General features: G+C 45.0%; 1 protein-coding gene across 2 annotated transcripts in view; it reads right to left on the reverse strand.

The window, feature by feature from the left end:
* LOC147608912 (flagellar radial spoke protein 5-like) overlaps positions 1 to 18010 on the reverse strand; it is a 53180-nt gene that overhangs the window by 20576 nt on the left and 14594 nt on the right. The window contains exons 1-2 of one of the 2 annotated variants that reach the window (XM_086788438.1): positions 8045 to 8096; positions 589 to 699 (exon numbers count right to left, since the gene is read on the reverse strand). In XM_086788438.1, the coding sequence (XP_086644564.1) occupies positions 589 to 699; positions 8045 to 8081 (148 nt within the window). In that variant the 5' untranslated portion in view covers positions 8082 to 8096. Of the gene's footprint in view, positions 1 to 588; positions 700 to 8044; positions 8097 to 18010 lie in introns of those variants that run through there. The other variant, XM_086788437.1, reaches the window with a different exon arrangement.

An 18010-nucleotide genomic window follows, 5' to 3' on the forward strand; every position in this document is an offset into this window, starting at 1 on the left:
GTTTGCTGCATAGCTCATCACAATAACTAGGGCCATAGCGACTGCTGGAGGTGTTGATGCTCCAACCAATTTCTCACACTTGTTAAATGGAGGAGAGAGAAACTCATCCACAATTTCAATTTACCACTCCTCTTTGATATCTTTTTGCCTTTGGGATGTAGAGAAGATAGCCTTTGAAGTTTGGACTCCACCATGTATCCTAGAAGTCCCCTTCACTGCTCCTTGAAGTGAGCTTGGTCTGCATAGAGGTTTCCTATATAGCATTTGCATCAAAAAGCCGAGGATGTCATGTCAAAGTTTGTGACACACTTATCACATTTGTGGCCATCTTGTTGAGGATCTACGCTTTACTACATAAAGCTGGGGCCCAAGGGATAGCATTTTCCTTCAGCATACCTTCAAAGTTCACATGCACATTTTAAGAGTCTACAGTTTTTTTACTTAATCCTGATATGTATCCTGATTATCATAAGAAAAAAAATTCAAAGCGCAATTGACACGTATCATTACAAACCCACATGCCTATACACTCAAAAGCAAAAAAAAAAATATTACTGATTACTAAGTTTAACATTCTACAAAACTCACATATGTCTGCCAAATCAAAGGCATAAAATCCAGCATCTGCATATTTTTTCATCTCCTGTAGTGCCTTCTCCACATTGATTTTTCCATGACCCCCCGCAACCTGCCATAATCCTGAGTTGGTAGCAAGGGTAACTAAAATAAGTAGGATAGAAACAAAAAACACTCAGCCATGAATACAAACTTCTACGGATTTCTGAAAGGAAAACAAAATCCTTGGAGAGCCCACACTAAAACAAAGCAAAGATAGAAATAATGGCATGAACACATGGTGGTATCAAAATCTCTAAAGAGCACCTTTTGAACAAGTGATAAACACCATGCGTATTATCCTCGAAATACTTGGATCACACCTCATCTAACTTCTGTCTGCTTCTCTTCTTCTTCTTCCTTCCCCTCTCCTTCTCTTCACCGCTCCTCCTCTTCTCCTTCCTTCACCTCTACTTCTCCTCCTCTTCTTCTCCTTCCTTCCCCTCTTCTTCTCCGTCCTCTCCCCTCTTCTTCCTCCTACCTTCTTCTTCTTCCTACCTTCTTCTCCTTCCTCCCTTCTCCTCATCTTCTCTCCTTCCTTTCCCTTTTCTTCTCCTTCCTCAATTCTCCCACTCCTTTTTTCCATAATTCCAAAATTCCTCTTCTTAACCCTATTCTTAAATTCTATAATGCCTCGCCGCAACAAAAATGACAATACCCAGAATGTGTGGGATCAGGATGACATTGTACTCATCCACAGGTACGAGACCTCGGGCTCCAAATGTGTAGTGTGCAAGCTGTGTGGAGATGTCTTGCGGAGTAGTAACACCCGTGCAAGAGCTCACTTCACATGGGAGGACAAGAAAGGATCACACAGCGGCTATCGTGTGAGTGAGGCTATTTTTCTTGCTCATGGTGGTTTGGAGCGAAAATGGCAGGAAGTGCTCCCACTCTTGCGCCCTTCACTACCCCGAGAGCACATTGAGGAGTGTGTAAAAGTAGCGAGGCGATTCGAAGCCTCAAAGCAAAGTGCAAGAGGAGGCGGGCAACCATCGGTCCCAAGCTCACAACCACCAAGCTCTTCAAATGCTGGTGCTATGAGCTCCCAACCACCAAGTACATCGAGGAATACACCCACACACTCATGTGCAACTACGGCGGATTCTCCTCTTATGGGTGAGTCTCTATCAAACCTCCCCATAGATGAAAATCAAGAGACACATGTTTCGATGCCTTCTAGCACACGGTCCACACAAGTCTATACAAAGAAGAGGGCTAGGAAACTTGTGCATGGTAAAGACACAAATTGCGGAGTAACAATTTTTTTACCGATGTAATCTTCCCTTTAACATTGCTCGTGTGCCCGCATACCATAAGTTTTACAATGCTTTAGTTGTGGCGGTTGCGGCAGGAGCTACCGGCATGCATCCTGTCAACTCGGAAACCAAATCAAACAAGAGTTGACGTGATTGAGGGCATGTTGGCAAAGATATGGATGCTCTATCATCTTCGATGAATGGAGTAACCTGGTAAGTCACGACTCTCAAATGGTCCCTAGCTTTGATCTTTTGATACATTCTAAATCATAATTTGAGACTTGTATTATATTGTTGTCTATTGAATATTTACATAATCGATTTGTTTGTCCAATGTGGCAATCTGCAATGTAGAAAAGGTGGCGTAAGTCACAACTCTCAAATGGTCCCTTGCTTTGATCTTTTGATACATTCTAAATCATAATTTGAGACTTGTATTATATTGTTGTCTATCGAATACTTACATAATCGATTTGTTTGTTCAATGTGGCAATGTGAAATGTAGAAAAGGCGACATATGATTAATATCTAGGTCTCATCTTGTGCCGGTACGACATTAGTACGAGTTGTTGAAGCCTCAGCTCCGGGCTTGCGCATCACAGGGGAGTGGATCACATTCAACAAGCTATAGAGGATGTTGGGCCACAACATGTAGTCCAAATCATCACCAACAATGGTTCGAATTATGCAAAGATGGGAGAGTTTGTAGAAAGGGATTTTCCTACCATTGTATGGACACCATGTGCCTCCCACTCCCTTGACTTGATGATGGAGGATATTGCAAAGCTTGAGTGGGTTGACCCGGTGTTAGAAAAGGCTTTGGGCATCATCATGTTCATCACTTGAAAGCCTCAAGCTTTGTCACTATTTAGAGGCGTATGTCGCTACGACCTCGTGAAGCCGGCAAAGACACAGTTTGGTTATCTTTTTCTAGTGCTTCAGAGATAGTAACATTTAGACATGTCACGTTTCTAATTTGTACATAGTACTTACAAGCATAATGCGTTCCTAAATTCATATGCTCATTGCTCATATGAAAATGGACCTAGCCTCAATGCTCATACAAATTTAATGTTCATGTACAATGCCTTTCAAGATGGTGCAGAGTAAAGACTCAGAGTGGAGTAGGTGGGCTGGAAGCCGAAAGTCTGAGGCCCAAAATATCACTAATATTTTAAGTAATGATTTTTGGGACGAGACACAAGCCATAAAGCAAGTTGTTTCACCCCTCTACTTCATCTTGCATCTTTTTGAACACGAGGGGTATACAATGAGCTTGGTATACCACTACATGCAACGCTTGGGGCAATGCATGACCACGTGCAGAGCTTTGTTACTTGAGAGGTATGTACTTTTTACTTAGAAGTTAGTACTTACTACTATGATCTATCACGTAATCATGAGTCTTGATAAGCGTTAAAACATAAATTGGGCAATTGCTAATGCATGACTACGTGCAAGGTTTCAGATCTCTCTTGGATTTGGAACGAGGGGTGGATTTGATTTCATAAACCAATCCACATGGTTGCTTACATGCTTGAAGCCTTCATCCTCTTTTCAAGGATGCAAATCATCGGCATGATAGAAAGCTGGTTTGCCAGTGGATATCTTATTTGGATAGAGTGTATGCTACAGAGTAGCAGTCCACGTATGTATGAAGTATAAGCTTGTTACTTACATGACACTTGTCTCTTGAGTATGCAAAGTAACAAGTACTAATAACTATTCACTTATATATTTGGTTTGTGCTCTTCGAATAGCATTGAGGAAGAGTCACTTCTCTTCTCTCAAGATCGTGACCAATTCGCACGAGAGATCGCCATGAGAGAGGAGCAAAGACGTCAAACCGTCTCATGGTGGGAAATCAATGGGCGATTGACTTCCACTTTGAAGACCTTGGCTCTTCGCACTCTCTCCCAAGAGTGCACTAGTGGTGCCGCAGAGCGCATTTAGAGTATATGAGCAGACATTCAGACAAAAAAGAGAAACAGGTAAACATAATAACTTAATACTCAAGACTCAAGAGTCAAAGACATGATTGATGATTGTTTTATGTGTAGTATTTACGTGCTTGAATCTTGATGTTGTGGATTAAGCACATCCCAACTAGATAAGTTGGTGTATGTGAACGCAATCTTTGCCTACTTTGAGAAGCTCAAGGAAACCAATGGGAGCATTGAGGGAGGAGGAGTTCTCAAGTGGAAGGTAAAGGGGACGGATGTCACGTTCCTCACAAAGTTAAAGCGAGTATTGGAGCGGGGAGAGCAGATTGACCTTGCTTTTATTCAGAGGCCTAGTGACGAGGATCTTGCCTATGAGTTTCTTCGAGAGGATAAGGCATGCTTTAGGCGTGTTACACGAGCTCAATCTCAAGCTACTACTCTACTTACTGCTGCCAAGCCGGAGGGTGATGATCTTGATTTGCATTCTCCCCTAGGGGTGGGTACTTCTTCAAGCGCTAAGCCGAGACACTCAAGGCACCGGCCGCCATGGTGGCAGGGGTCGTGGCAGAGGACCTAGAGGTCGGAACAGGGCATGCTCTTTTGTCACGTAACAAATGATGCCATCAAATGAGGAAATGAAAATGAAATGATATATTAACGTCCTCAAAAGGCCAAAATGACCTATGAGACCAAAAAGGTTACAACAATTGGTGGATCTGATACAATGTCTGTGTAAGAAAAGCTAAAACAACTAAACAACTAGCTGAAACTGAAACAATAACTATGAGGAAAAGTAAGGTACTAGGAGCTCCTAATGGATAACATCTGGGGAGGAAAACTCCAGCAACAAAGGTAAGCATCATATACATCACTATCCAAAGATGTCTCTCATCGGTCGATGGCAGATATCCTCAATGTCCTCCATGGTGAGTACTCTAACTAGACGTCTCCCATGCCGTGCTAGTATGGTCATGATCCTCTGTTGTAGTCTCCGCCGGTGTCGAGATGGGCCTCTCATCTTGGGGCGCCTGGACCACCCTAGCTCTATAGCCGGATCAATCAGTGTACCTCTGGTGCGGCTATACTCTGGGGCTAGCTGCAATGCCTGCTGGCTTGACTGCTCAATCTCTGGTCGAAAGAAGTCTGTAATCTACCTCTGTAGGTGTCTCTCCCTCTCTGATCCCCTCCCTCTCAAGTCACCCTCTCTATGTCTACGCAGCTCTAGCAAGTATAATCCGAGGCATCTCTAATCCTGGTATTTCATGACTCTGGAAAGTGGTCCGAAACCCTCTCTGAACAGGCAGTGAAAACGACCTCGTATCTCATAATATATTGGACAGTGACATAAGTAATGTAACTCTGTCTCTGGCTCCATCTGGCACAACTGACAAATCCTGGCCTCAGCTGGTACTCCTCTGAATTTGCCAGTCTCAATCTCTAGCTGGTGTGAGGATGTGCGCATCTGACCAATAGCACACTGTATCCCATGAGAAAGATGAGTATCCATGTAGCTGGGTCTAATCACAAACCCATCCTCCGTGAGCTAGAGAAGATGATCTCTATAGAAAGCCATCTTCGTACCAAGCTCGTGTGTCAGCCGTATCCATGTCCTCCTAGTGTCCAGCTGAGTCAAGTCCTGCCTAATAAGTCTGGTAATCTCTGCCCGTGTGAGAGAGAGGGGGGGTGCATCCAGGGAGTACTGAAATGGAGGTAACCTGTCCATACTAAAGCCATGCAGATGGAACCAAGCTGTCATCTGTGCATACCAACATGATCCGTCTCCCTGTGATGCCAACTATCGTGAAGACTCCAGGGCTAAACGAGCATATCTGTCTCTAGGGAGAGCCCAAGTGCTATATATAAAGGAGACTGATCGAGTGAGTGCCTCTACTACCAATCGGGGGGCAGCCATCTCTGCACGCATAATATCATGTGGTACGGAGGCCTTTGCCCTAATCATCCGGGAAATCATAGAAACCAAGGGTCTCTCCATACATCTCTATCCATCAGTGCTACCAGCTCGACTGTGGTGATCCACTGAGGGTCTCCATATCTCCACTCCATATAGCATGGCTGAAGTGACCAAAGTGTCAAAGAGCTAGAGCTTTGTTCAAGGTTCTTGAAACTGAACCTGCGAACACATCCTCTCTAGTCTCCCCAATGCTGCATAAGCTCTGGTCAATCTGGTCTCCGCTGCTCTCCTCAAGGAAAATAGTGGACCACTAAAAACCACACCAAGGTAAGTATATGCATCTGTATACTCCACTGTCTCCTAACCATATGTAAAGGTGGGTACTGACCTCCTAACCCACTGTGTCGTGGTGTTAAACACCATCACCTTGGTTTTACCAAGGTTAACAGGCAATCCACTGTCCTGTGCAAACGTGTGCAATGCATCCAAATGACGCTGCATCCCCTCTGGAGAATCTGAGATTAGCACAATATCATCAGCATACAATAACAGCGGAATCCATGTCCCTGCTAGCTGAGCTCCTCTGTCACCCTCCCACTCTACATAGTCCGAAACCTCATCCACATACATCCCAAATAAGGTGGGAGAAAGGGGGCAGCCCTGCTTCACCCCAATAGTGGAGTGAACCATCTCAGATATACCCTGAGTAGTACGTACCTGCCCCACAATTGTCCTGTATAAAGCCATGATTCCCCAAATCAGCTCTGTGGTGGGCACTCCCATCTCCTGTAGTCTGCGCATCAGTCTGACTCTCGGTACTATGTCAAAAGCTTTGTGGAAATCCACAAAGCAACAATAAATCCTCCTGGCATATAATCTGCCCTCCTCAATAATAGCTCTGAGTGTCAAGATATGGTCAAGAGTGGAGAAACCTCTCCTGAACCCTCCCTGCCCTCATGCACATATGCCCTCTCTCTCTGCCCATCTACTCAACTCCTGCTCAAGAATAGATGCATTGGTACGATAATTCCCAGGAAGCATGGGATCCCCTGACTTGAAGATAGGCACAATCGTGGACATATTCCAAGTCTCAGGAAAACCCTCACACATGGCTCGGTTAAACATCATAGCAATAAGCTTTGCAAGCATATCTCTGGCATGAATAAAGTGCTCTACTACCAAACCATCATGATCATATGCTCTCCCAGTCCTCGTCCTGTCAATAGCTTTCCTTACCATCTCAGCAGTAAAGAAAGCACATGTCTCTGGGCATGGCTCCGATGGGTCTGGTAGGGGCGGCTGTCCTGGTGCTATGTACAGGGATGCTGCATACTCACCCCAAATCTATGTGGAGGTAATGGCTGGTGATGGTGAATGCTCATGGAATAGTCTCCATGCCTCGCCTGAGTCCTGACTCATAAATAACTGATACAAATCCCTCTCTGACTGAGCAAGATAAGCCCTTTTCTTCCGTCGCACTAAGCGCCGGAAGGTAATCCGTGACTGTCTGTGAGTGGTAACACCCATGAGCACCTCTCTCTGTAATCTGATCCTCGTCTCTCTGCACTCCTCATCATACCAGCTGTTCTGGGGCATGTTCCCAAATCGTCTCCGTGTAGGCTGACTATGGGGATATGCCTCTGATGCTGCAGCATGAAGCGTCTCTATCAATATCTGAGTGAGCTCATCTAATGGCCATCTCGGCTCCTCGGCACATAAGCGTTTGTATATCTCATCCGTGTACACGGTGTCAGTCTCCCTCGTAAAGGTATAACGAGTGTGTGTGGAGACCTGTCCCAATGGAGTTGTGCTGAACTGAAATGTGAGAGTGAAGGACAAGATAGCATGATCCACTGCTACTCCAACCGGCCTAGTGCCTACCATAAAATCCTGAAAGAGGGAATGACACTGGGCTGAGCCATAACATAGTCCACTGTACTAGCACCATGCCGATGTGGAAAGCTAGTGAAACCGCCCGCTGTCAGGAATCTCTGTAGGCCATTCACAATGGCCAATCCATGTGCAGTCCCCGTGTCTATCAAATACCGCCCATACACAGTATGTTCCTCATCCTGTGAGAGTCTAGATAGGCCCATATCCCTCCTGTTTGAACTCAACTGGCTCTCCATCGGGTTGAAGATGCTCCTCATGGTCCAATACGGTATCATCAAACTAGAGCTCGGCTTTCATAAATGAAGCGAGGGCAATAAAGTGGATGATGTTGCAAGAAAACTGTGTCAATTCTGAATTTCAGAAATTAAAGAGAAAAAACTATGCTTTTACACGAGAAAAGACAAAAAATTATACGGAAAACACGCCTCTACCGGTGCTCCATGCACGAGAGATGGAAGCCATGTTGTGAATCCATCCATTGGACCATCTCCAAAGTCTGTCGTCACGCCTTGAGTAGGATAATATGGGTGTAACTCCCCTAACCTTATTTTTAAAAGTAAAAAAACACTCCGTGTGCTTTTCACTTTTTAAAAAAACAATAGGAATAGGACTCATTTTCTGATGCGCTAGGGTAATAATATCCCCCCTATGTCTATGCTTTTTTTAATACCAAATTAGCAACATGCTTTTTCTTTTTAAAAAACCCATCCCCTAAATCAGCATACTGTTGTGCCTGCCAACTGACTTCTATGTGCCCCCCCTCCTCTCTTCCTGCCACCATGCTGCCGTCACCCCTTGCTTTTCTGCTGTACGGCCAGCAGCTCAGCCTTATGTATGGCCTGTGCATAGTGCCCCTGCTGTACGGCCAGCGGTTCAAGCCCCTACACAGCCAATGTACGGTTTTTTAATGCTGCCCGCCCTGGTTAACCTGTGCACTCACATATAAGCCATGTTATCCTTTCAGGATCAGCCTTTATGTAGGCACAGCAGCATACACAGCCTAGCAAATCAAGAATGACATCCGACATGACTTCCAACAACAAGGAAAGGGATTTTAGGGTTTCTGCATTTCAGGGTTTCTCAGACAACATATGTTAGCAATCATCTCCTGTCTGTACCATATTATTTAGTAGGGAGTGAGGGCCTTTGTTGTGGGTGTGTCCGCCCGAGTTAGGAGTAGTCTCCATTTTTCCTCGTCTTCCATGTTCTTCCCTATTTTTTTCTTGGTCGTGGGGGACTGTTGCTGTAGGCTGACTGTCTCTATGGCCGACTTCATGTTTTGTCCTGGCCGACTGGTCTTATCCTAATCGTGAACATTTATGCTATTGTCGGCTGTTTTTGGGCTGGCCAACCAGCAGCATAGGGTGGTATAAATACCACCCTTGCTCCCCACTTCCATTTTGTACCGGATCTTGATTGTATATAGCAAGGTTTATACAGCTTCTCTCTCTCTATACTTCTGCGTTTCCTTTCTCACAGCAATTGTCTCATTTTCTGTTGTACACTCTGACCAAGTATCAGAGCCCCAAGTGGCTTGAAGCTTGGAGACGGTGAGAGCTTGAGGGTTTGCTGTTTTTTTGGTGCTGATCGAAGAATTCTTAGGCTGTTTGGGACTTGAAGAACGGGTAGAAGGCGGCCATCACTGTTGGACAGCCACCTTGCATAGTGTTTGCAGTCTCTTCTTCATTTTTTTCCACCCACCCTCCCTTCACAAGACCTTGTGAACCCTTGAGACGGCAGATTTGCTTGAGATGGCTGAGAAGCATATGAAGATCCCCACTCTCTCCACATTCCCAGTGGATCGACAGTTGGACGGGACCAACTATGGCATTGGAAGGTAATGATGGAGTCTGTCTTGGAGTCTTATGACTTGGTTGATTTCGTTGTGGTTGGTGTTCCATGGCCAGAGTTGGTGGACGGGGAGCTTTTACCTTCTACTAGGAAAGAAAGGGAGGCTCGGCAGCACAGTTATTGTTGGTCATGACCACTCCCGGCTAGTTCAAGTGTGAACACAGCTTACTCACGGGCACTTTTTCCCTGTGACTGGACACAAGTTTTTTCCCCGTGTGAACACACTTATGTGTGTTGGGCACTTTGCCCCGCTGTAAAATCCCTGACCCCACTACGCAATGAATTTGGGGGCCCGGGGTGCTAGCAGCGGAAGGAGCACTTCTTGCGCGGAGCAAGGTCCCACACTCAGGGCCTCGCCCACGGATATCTAGACAAGAGACTAATCCATCGGTTCTTCCAAAACCGAACTCAGAAAAACTTCCCTTGCCCGGAAAGCACGGACGATTCCTCCAGGATAACTTTTCTCTAACATAGTCAAAAGCCTGAACTAACTGAATTGATCTGACCGAACCCGTAAGTCCCATAGTCAGATCAGGGAAAAGATTGTACTTGGATCATAGAGACCAACGCTTTTTTTCTCATTGAGAGACACAGCCGTTGATTCTTTTCCATAGAACAATTTTTATCCAGGATTTACCTTGTCTATCGTACTATACAGAAATTAAGTCTCGTTTTACGGATCCATCGGTCCAGCCTAACCCCATCCAGTCCCATGGGTTAGCCAACCGCCTAACCACTGTAGTGATGGGATCCAATTAAGAATTTGGTTAGGTTTTTTCCGGGTACTAGGGAAAAGAGTTCCCAGAGTCTCTAGCGAGATATTCATGCAAACATAAAACTAGTCACACCACTTACACACCTAATATGAACTTGCCTTTTGCACAGATTCATCTTTAAAACAATCATTTAATGAAACCATAGTATTATTGATCATAATCCTCTAATTATCCAGTTGAATCCTAATTTCCAATTCATTCCTTCATCGGTGTACTTAGGGCATCATTGGCAACCAGAACGCTCACCACCTGTTCACTCAGGGGCCTTTTCAATAGTTCCTAGCTCGTAATACCCAGCAATATAATCACATAAAAATATCCAGATGGAATCTCCGTTGAAGATCAGCAAGATCAACCAACAGATTCATATAAACGAGCCATGGACTCATCCGTTGAGGACCAACAAGGTCTATCAACCAGATCCATGCTCGAAATTCAAAAAACAACTCTTACTCCTTGTTCCAATATCTTCCCCGACGTACTTGTGGATATCTTCGGCGACCCAAAGCCCGAGTACCGTATGGTCAGCACCCTCTAAGATCCTTCACAAGTCACCTAGCGCTTCACTCATAGGCCCGCTTCCTTGGTCCCTCATCCACTATATAGGCCTTTTATAGACATTTGCAGGCATTTTGGGTGTTACAGGCAAATTCAGTTGACATTGGGACATTTCCCCCAAATTTTTGGGTGTTACAGCATTACTGCAACATTACTACTTGTTTGTACACACTTGTGACAGCCATGTCTGGGAACACTAGTGATTTATTTGGAATGCTCTCCGTTGAGGATAAGTTGGATGGCACCAACTATCCTATGTGGGTTTATGTATCAGGGGTTGATGTCAAGCCTATTGCTCTTGCACGAGCAGCAAGTACTTCAGGAACCATTGATGCAGGTGATGATATATCTTCACGTGGTGCTACATCTTCTGCACCTTTGCCACCCACTCCAGAACAGCTCAGATGGGATGCCAAGGATGCTCAGGCACATGCTTTAATTGCCCTTTCATGCAAAAGACAGGTTATACCGCACATTCGTTCATGCACTTCTTTTAAGGGTGCATGGGATGTACTTGCTTCTTTGTATCAGGTTCGCAATGAGACTCATGTTGCCTATCTTCGCAAGAAGATTGAGTCTGAGCATATGGATAAGAGGGTGATTCAATGGACAAGTTCCTTAACCGCATCAAGGATTTGCGAGTGCAGCTCATCAACATTGATGAGGTCATTCCAGATGGTTGACTTGTATCTACAGTGCTTCAAGGTTTGCCAGAATCCTATCAGGGTTTTGCTACTACTCTTTCTCTACTCGTGAAGGGTAATCCAAACTTGTATACCTTTGATGAGTTGGTGACTCTCTTATTGCAGGAGGAGCAATCTCGTTCTAATAGGACCACTATGGTTTTTGCTTATCAGGCATTTGGTGCCTTTGATTGAAACAAAGGTAAATCTGGGGCCGCATCTGGTGGTAAACCTAAGGGCAAACCACATGCCCATTCAGATTCTACCTCGTCTAAAGAGGGTGACAACAAGAAAAAGAAGAGATGCAACTATTGCAGAAACCTGGCCATCTTATTGAGGAATGTAGGAAGCGCATTGAGAATAAAAAGAAGCAGCAAGGTTTGGCTGCTACTGTGGACACTAAAGAAGAGGCTAACTTTGCTCATGAGGGATATGCATTAGTGGTTACATGCAATTTGCCTGCTTCTTGTATGTCTATCTCAGCTGGAGATTGGTGCTTTGACAGTGGTGCTTCTAAGCACATCACTTCTTGCAGAGATCTATTTGCCAATTTGTAGGATTCACCTCCAAAGAAGAGATGCAACTATTGTAGCAAACCTGGCCATCTTATTGAGGAATGTAGGAAGCGCATTGAGAATGAAAAGAAAAAGCAGCAGCAAGGTTTGGCTGCTACTGTGGACACTAAAGAAGAGGCTAACTTTGCTCATGAGGGATATGCATTAGTGGTTACATGCAGTTTGCCTGCTTCTTGTATGTCTATCTCAGCTGGAGATTGGTACTTTGACAATGGAGCTTCTAAGCACATCACTTCTTGCAGAGATCTATTTGTCAATTTGTAGGATTCACCTCCAGGTGGCATAGTTATATGTGCCAATGATGCCTCTTGCTCCATCAAAGGCATTGGCAATGTGGAGCTAGCAGCATGTAATGGGGATAGTTTTACTCTTTGTGACACTTTATATGTACCAGGCATTAAGAAGAATCTCATTTCTGTTTCAGCCCTTGCATTATCTAGGTTTAAGGTTCAGTTTTCTAACCATTGTTGCTCAGTGTATGACAGCAGAGATTCAACTTCTCTTATGCTTTTTGTTCTGGGACATTATGCAGTGGCTTGTATAAGCTTGATATGTATGACAAGAGTACTTATTCTCATGATGCTATGCTTGCATCCACCTCTCGTGTGTTGAGTGACACTGAGTTATGGCATGCTCGGTTTGGTCACTTGAATTTCCCATCTCTTGTACGTTTGCAGAAACAAGATATGGTGCATGAGCTTCCTCCTATGCAGGTTCCCTTCAAGCATGTATGTGGGGGATGCATCCTTGGAAAGATGCACAAGAATTCCTTTCCTAAAGATGGTGCTATGAGTGTTGTCCATCCATTACAGCTCATTCATAGTGATCTTTGTGGCCCCATGAGGGCTCCATCTTTTGGAGGACACTTGTACTTCATCACGTTCATTGATGACTACACTCGGTTTTGTTGGGTGTATGGTTTAAAAATGAAGTCAGGTGCCTCTGCAGCTTTCAGAGACTTCCGTCCCATGGCTGAAAATGCTTGTGGACACAAGCTTGTTGCATTGCGTACAAATCGAGGGGGGGAATATTTATCAAAGGAGTTCACAGCTTACATGCAGTTACATGGTATTTGTCATCAGTGTACTACCCCCTATACTCAGCAAAATGGAGTTGCAGAGAGACGTACTCGTACACTTATGGAGATAGCACGTTGCATGCTCAAGAGCAAGGATCTGCCCAGTAAATTTTGGCTTGAGGCAGTTATGTGTGCCAATTATGTGCTTGACCGTTGCCCCATTGAAGCCTTGAAATCTATGACTACCTATGAGGCATGGAATGACAGGATTCCAGTGGTGGCTCATATGAGAGTCTTTGGGTGTTTGGCATATATGCATGTGCTCACACAACAAAGACATAAGCTTGATGCAAAGGCAATCAAATGCATTTTCATTGGTTATAGTACTAAGAGTAAGGTATACAGACTCTATGTGCCTAATACAGGCAAGATCATTGTGTCAAGAGATGTTATCTTTGATGAATATGCATCTCAACCACTTGTCTCATGTAGTACCAAACAGCCATCTATTGGGCCGAAAGATGTGTTTGATACTTTGCTGCCTTTATTCAATTCAAATGTGGACAACGTAGAGCCAGTTTCAGCTCATTTACAGCCACCTATGCCTGCTGAAAACCAGCAAAATCAACAGCTGAACTTGCTCCAAATTGATCCTGAAATGCCTCGGATTGATCAGGATACCTTGGGTGATGCATTGGCAGAGGAAGATGCAGATACTAGGAAGTCAAAAACTGTTCCTAGATGGCTGGTTGACACTTTGCGTGGTAGCAAACAATCTACATATATGCCAGGCCGTACACGTGCTGCTTCTCACCATGCATCTTCACATTATGTGGATGCAGCTCTTGTTGCCACCGCTTGTAATGAGGAACCCATTTCTCATGTTGATGCATTGGAGGATGACAATTGGATAGCAACCATGCGTTCGGAGTTGGACTCTATTGACAAAAATGGTACTTGGGAGTTATGTGACTTGCCTCCATGCAAGCGTGCTATTGGCACAAAATGAGTTTTCAAGCTTAAGCATAAGCCTGATGGTTCAGTTGATCGCCATAAGGCTCGCTTGGTCGCCAAAGGGTATGCCCAACGTGGGGGCATTGACTATGAGGAGACCTTTGCTCCCACTTCACGTATGACTACCATACGCACTGTTATTGCATTGGCTGCCCACAAACAATGGCATGTACATCAGTTGGATGTCAAAACTGCCTTTTTGAATGGCGATTTGCAGTAGGAAGTTTGTGTTTCAACCTACTGGCTTTGTTCAAAAAGGTGCAGAAAGTAAAGTATGCCATTTACATTAAGCATTGTATGGTCTTAAACAGGCTCCTCGTGCTTGGTACCTCAAAATTCATGCATACTTGACTGCCAAAGGGTTTCAAAATAGTTCAGCTGAGAGTACACTTTATGTACGCCACATTGGGAACAATGTTCTCATCCTTATTCTTTATGTGGATGACATGCTCGTCACTGGCCTTGAAGAGGGTGATATTTCAGCTTTTAAAGCTGAATTGTAGCATGCATTTGATGTCACAGACATGGGGCATTTTGGCAGACCCAGAGGGGGTTTTTTGTTTCCCAGCAACGGTATGTTCATGAGTTGCTGGAGACCTTTGGGATGGAGAACTAAAAGCCTATTTCTTCACCAATGGACCCGAATACCAAACTTACAGTTAATGATCCTTGTGAGCAAGTTCATGCCTTCTTGTATCGGAAGCTTGTTGGTTCACTGATTTGGTTGCTGAACACCAGATTGGACTTGAGCTTTCTAGTGGGGCTGTTGAGCTTATTCATGCAGACACCTTTGAAGACTCATTGGGACGCAGGATTGCGAATCTTGCTCTATCTGTAGGGTGTGAAGGATCTTGGACTCTTCTATGACACTAGAGGGGAACGACGGAACGAGTCAAAATCCAAGGTTAGAGTGACTCAGATTGGGGGGGAGATCCTGACACGAGGAGATCTACATCAAGATACGGATTTACCCTTGGCTCATGAGCGATTTCTTGGTGCAGCAAGAGGTAGCCAACTATTGTCTTGTCTTCTACTGAGGCAGAGTATCGGGCTGCTTGTGGTGCTGCTTGCGAGGTTGTGTGGATGCGGAGGTTGTCGGCGAGATTAGGTTTCCACATAATGAACCCACGGTCATTCAGTGCAATAACCAGAGTTGTATAGCTATCGCTCGGAACCCGGTCTTCCATGCCCGGACCAAGCACATAGAGATACAATATCATTTCGTTTGTGAGAAGATTTTTGCAGGTGACATCTTGCCTGTTTATTGTTGAACGGAGGACAATGCGGTGGACCTCTTCACGAAGTCTCTACCTCAGGCGATGCTCCGTCAGCACTCCAACTCACTAGGGTTGGTTCCAAATCCAGGAGCTGAGAGGGGGTGTTAGCAGTCATCTCCTGTCTATACCATATTACTTAGTAGGGAGTGAGGGCCTCTGTTGTGGGTGTGCATGCCCGAGGTAGGAGAGTAGTCTCCATTTTTCCTCATTTTCCATGTTCTTCCCTATTTTTTTCTTGGTCGTGGGGGACTATTGCTGTTGGCCGACTGTCTCTATGCTGGCCGACTTCATTTTTTTGTCCTGGCCGACTGCATATGTGCTAGCTGACTGGTCTTATCCCAGTCGTGGACATTCATGTTGTTATCGGCTTTTTTTGGGTTGGCCGACCAGCAGCATAGGGTGGTATAAATACCACCCTTGCCCCCCACTTCCATTTTGTACAGGATCTTGATTGTATATAGCAGAGTTTACACAGCTTCTCTCTCTATACTTCTGCGTTTCCTTTCTCACAGTAGTTGTCTCATTTTTCGATGTGCATTCTGAGTCTCGACAACATAGTGTAACTTCCAAAGGGCCAAGGGGTTTCACAAAACACTTGACCATTAACACAATTAAACACTAAAATTGGCCACAACCATAAACATATGCCACTTACTCCACAAAACTTTAAAAGAGAGATGTGCAAAGCTAACACTGCATAGAGGTCAGAATGGGCCAACCCCCACTTGGAGTATTTTATTACCCAAGGATAATAACAACATGTACAAGCTTTTACGGCCTTACTCTCCCCACAGAAGATGCCAAATTATCCAATATACAAATGCCATAACACAGCCCAACATGAGGCAGCCATAAAATTAAACCGATACATAGGCTGTAGAAATGCCAAGCCAACAATATAATCCATGTACCTCCATGTGGGTAATGATTCTTCCCCAAAAACCATGGGTCTTCATGCAATAGAGTTGGTTCAGCCAGTACAACTCTCCATTCAGCGGGTACAGCAAGTACATGGATGGTACAGCAAGTACAATGGCCTTGCCTTTAGTATTTCTTCGCGATGGAAGCCTTTAAAACAGTCGCCAACCCTCGGTATACTTCATGGGCAGCCTTTTCAAGAGAGAGGGAAAGAGAGCACCCAGCATTAGGGCAACCTGTAACAGTGGTAGAGAGCCATAACCTTGGAGTAGAGAACCACCAAGAATAAAGAGGAGTTGCCAACATGGTAGAGGCTAGTTTGCAGCAGTAGAGCCTCCTCCAAATGAAGAGAGAGGGCTCCAATTTAAAGATTTGGGGCTCCCATGAGTGAAAATGGAAAGAGAAAGCTACGATGACAAGTAGAGAGTTACACAAGAGCTCAAGTGACAAGTGTGAGGCCACTTGTCTCACTTTGATCCATTGTCTTGCCACATGTCCCAATCGAAGAGATGGGTCCTTCCACCATAAACTTTATCACTAAAAATATCCCAAAAGTAGCCCATTTGTCATAGGTACTCTGGCAACTCTTGGTATTTGCTCAATTCCACACGTAATGACACGAACAGAATGTCCATCGGAGTTGTCACTCTCCTAAATTTTAGGAGTGTGATCCTTTGTATTCCAAGACAATCCCTCGTTCCCAAAGCTTGTACTTTCCAAATATTTGGACATCGTGAAGTCCACCAGACACCTTTCATACTAGAAAATGTCCAAGCTAGTAACACATTCCCTCTTGCACATCATTGTTAAATATTAATAGTGATTAATGTGGGAATGAACAAGTGCTAGGTAGTTAAGTAAACTAGCACTAAATGTAAGCCTTAAATAAAGCGGTTCCAATGTGTGAACAACCGCTAGTATGTATAAATAAAGCGGTTCCAGTCTCTTGTGTAGAAGCAGCCTCTTAAAAGGCATATGTGGTGGCAACATATTTGGCTTATGTGGTGGCATCATACTTAGAATATTTGGTGGAATCTTATTCAACATATGTGGTGGCATCAAATCAAGCATATGCTTAGAATATGTAACGAGGTCTCTCCTATAAAAAAGACCTACTTGTATTATGAATTTATGCTTTCCACTACATCTTGTACTCCCACAATCCCTTTAGTGTTGTGTTGATTATTGTGTTAATTATCATCTCATCTCCCTCTTCTCCTCAATCTATTGTGTGGTTGTAGCCATCATTTGGTATTAGAGCTGGTTCTACTGCAGCCAGACGATCTCCACGCGCAGCCACCGCAGCCGTCTCAAGAGCCACGCGCCGCCCATCTCCGCCGCCCCAGAGCCAACTGTCGCCCGTCGCCACTGATCCAGAGCCAGTCGCCGCCAGAATCTGGGCAGCGCTAGTGCGCAGCCAACCGCCACCATCAATGGTCAACTCGCGGCCATCGATCCAAGTGGTGTTTCTGCCTGCATGTGCCTCTCGCCTAGCTGTGCCGCTGCCAGTCCACCTGCACGCGCCTCTTCCTAGCTGTGCCGCCGCCAAGCCACCTACGCGCGTCTCTCGCCCGGCTCTTGCCTCCGTTGGGCTACCACCTACGCCCTATTTCGCTGGCCCAACACTCAGTCCTCTCCCGCCAGCGCCCACGTCCGGCTCCTCAGCTGGTTGCTCAGTTGGTGCTATGCTCAGACCTGCAAGAGCCTCACCTCGTTGTCCG

The sequence above is a fragment of the Cibotium barometz genome, chromosome 52 (assembly GCF_041138505.1).
Source record: "Cibotium barometz isolate CiBa-2024 chromosome 52, ASM4113850v1, whole genome shotgun sequence".
Lineage (NCBI taxonomy): Eukaryota > Viridiplantae > Streptophyta > Polypodiopsida > Cyatheales > Cibotiaceae > Cibotium > Cibotium barometz.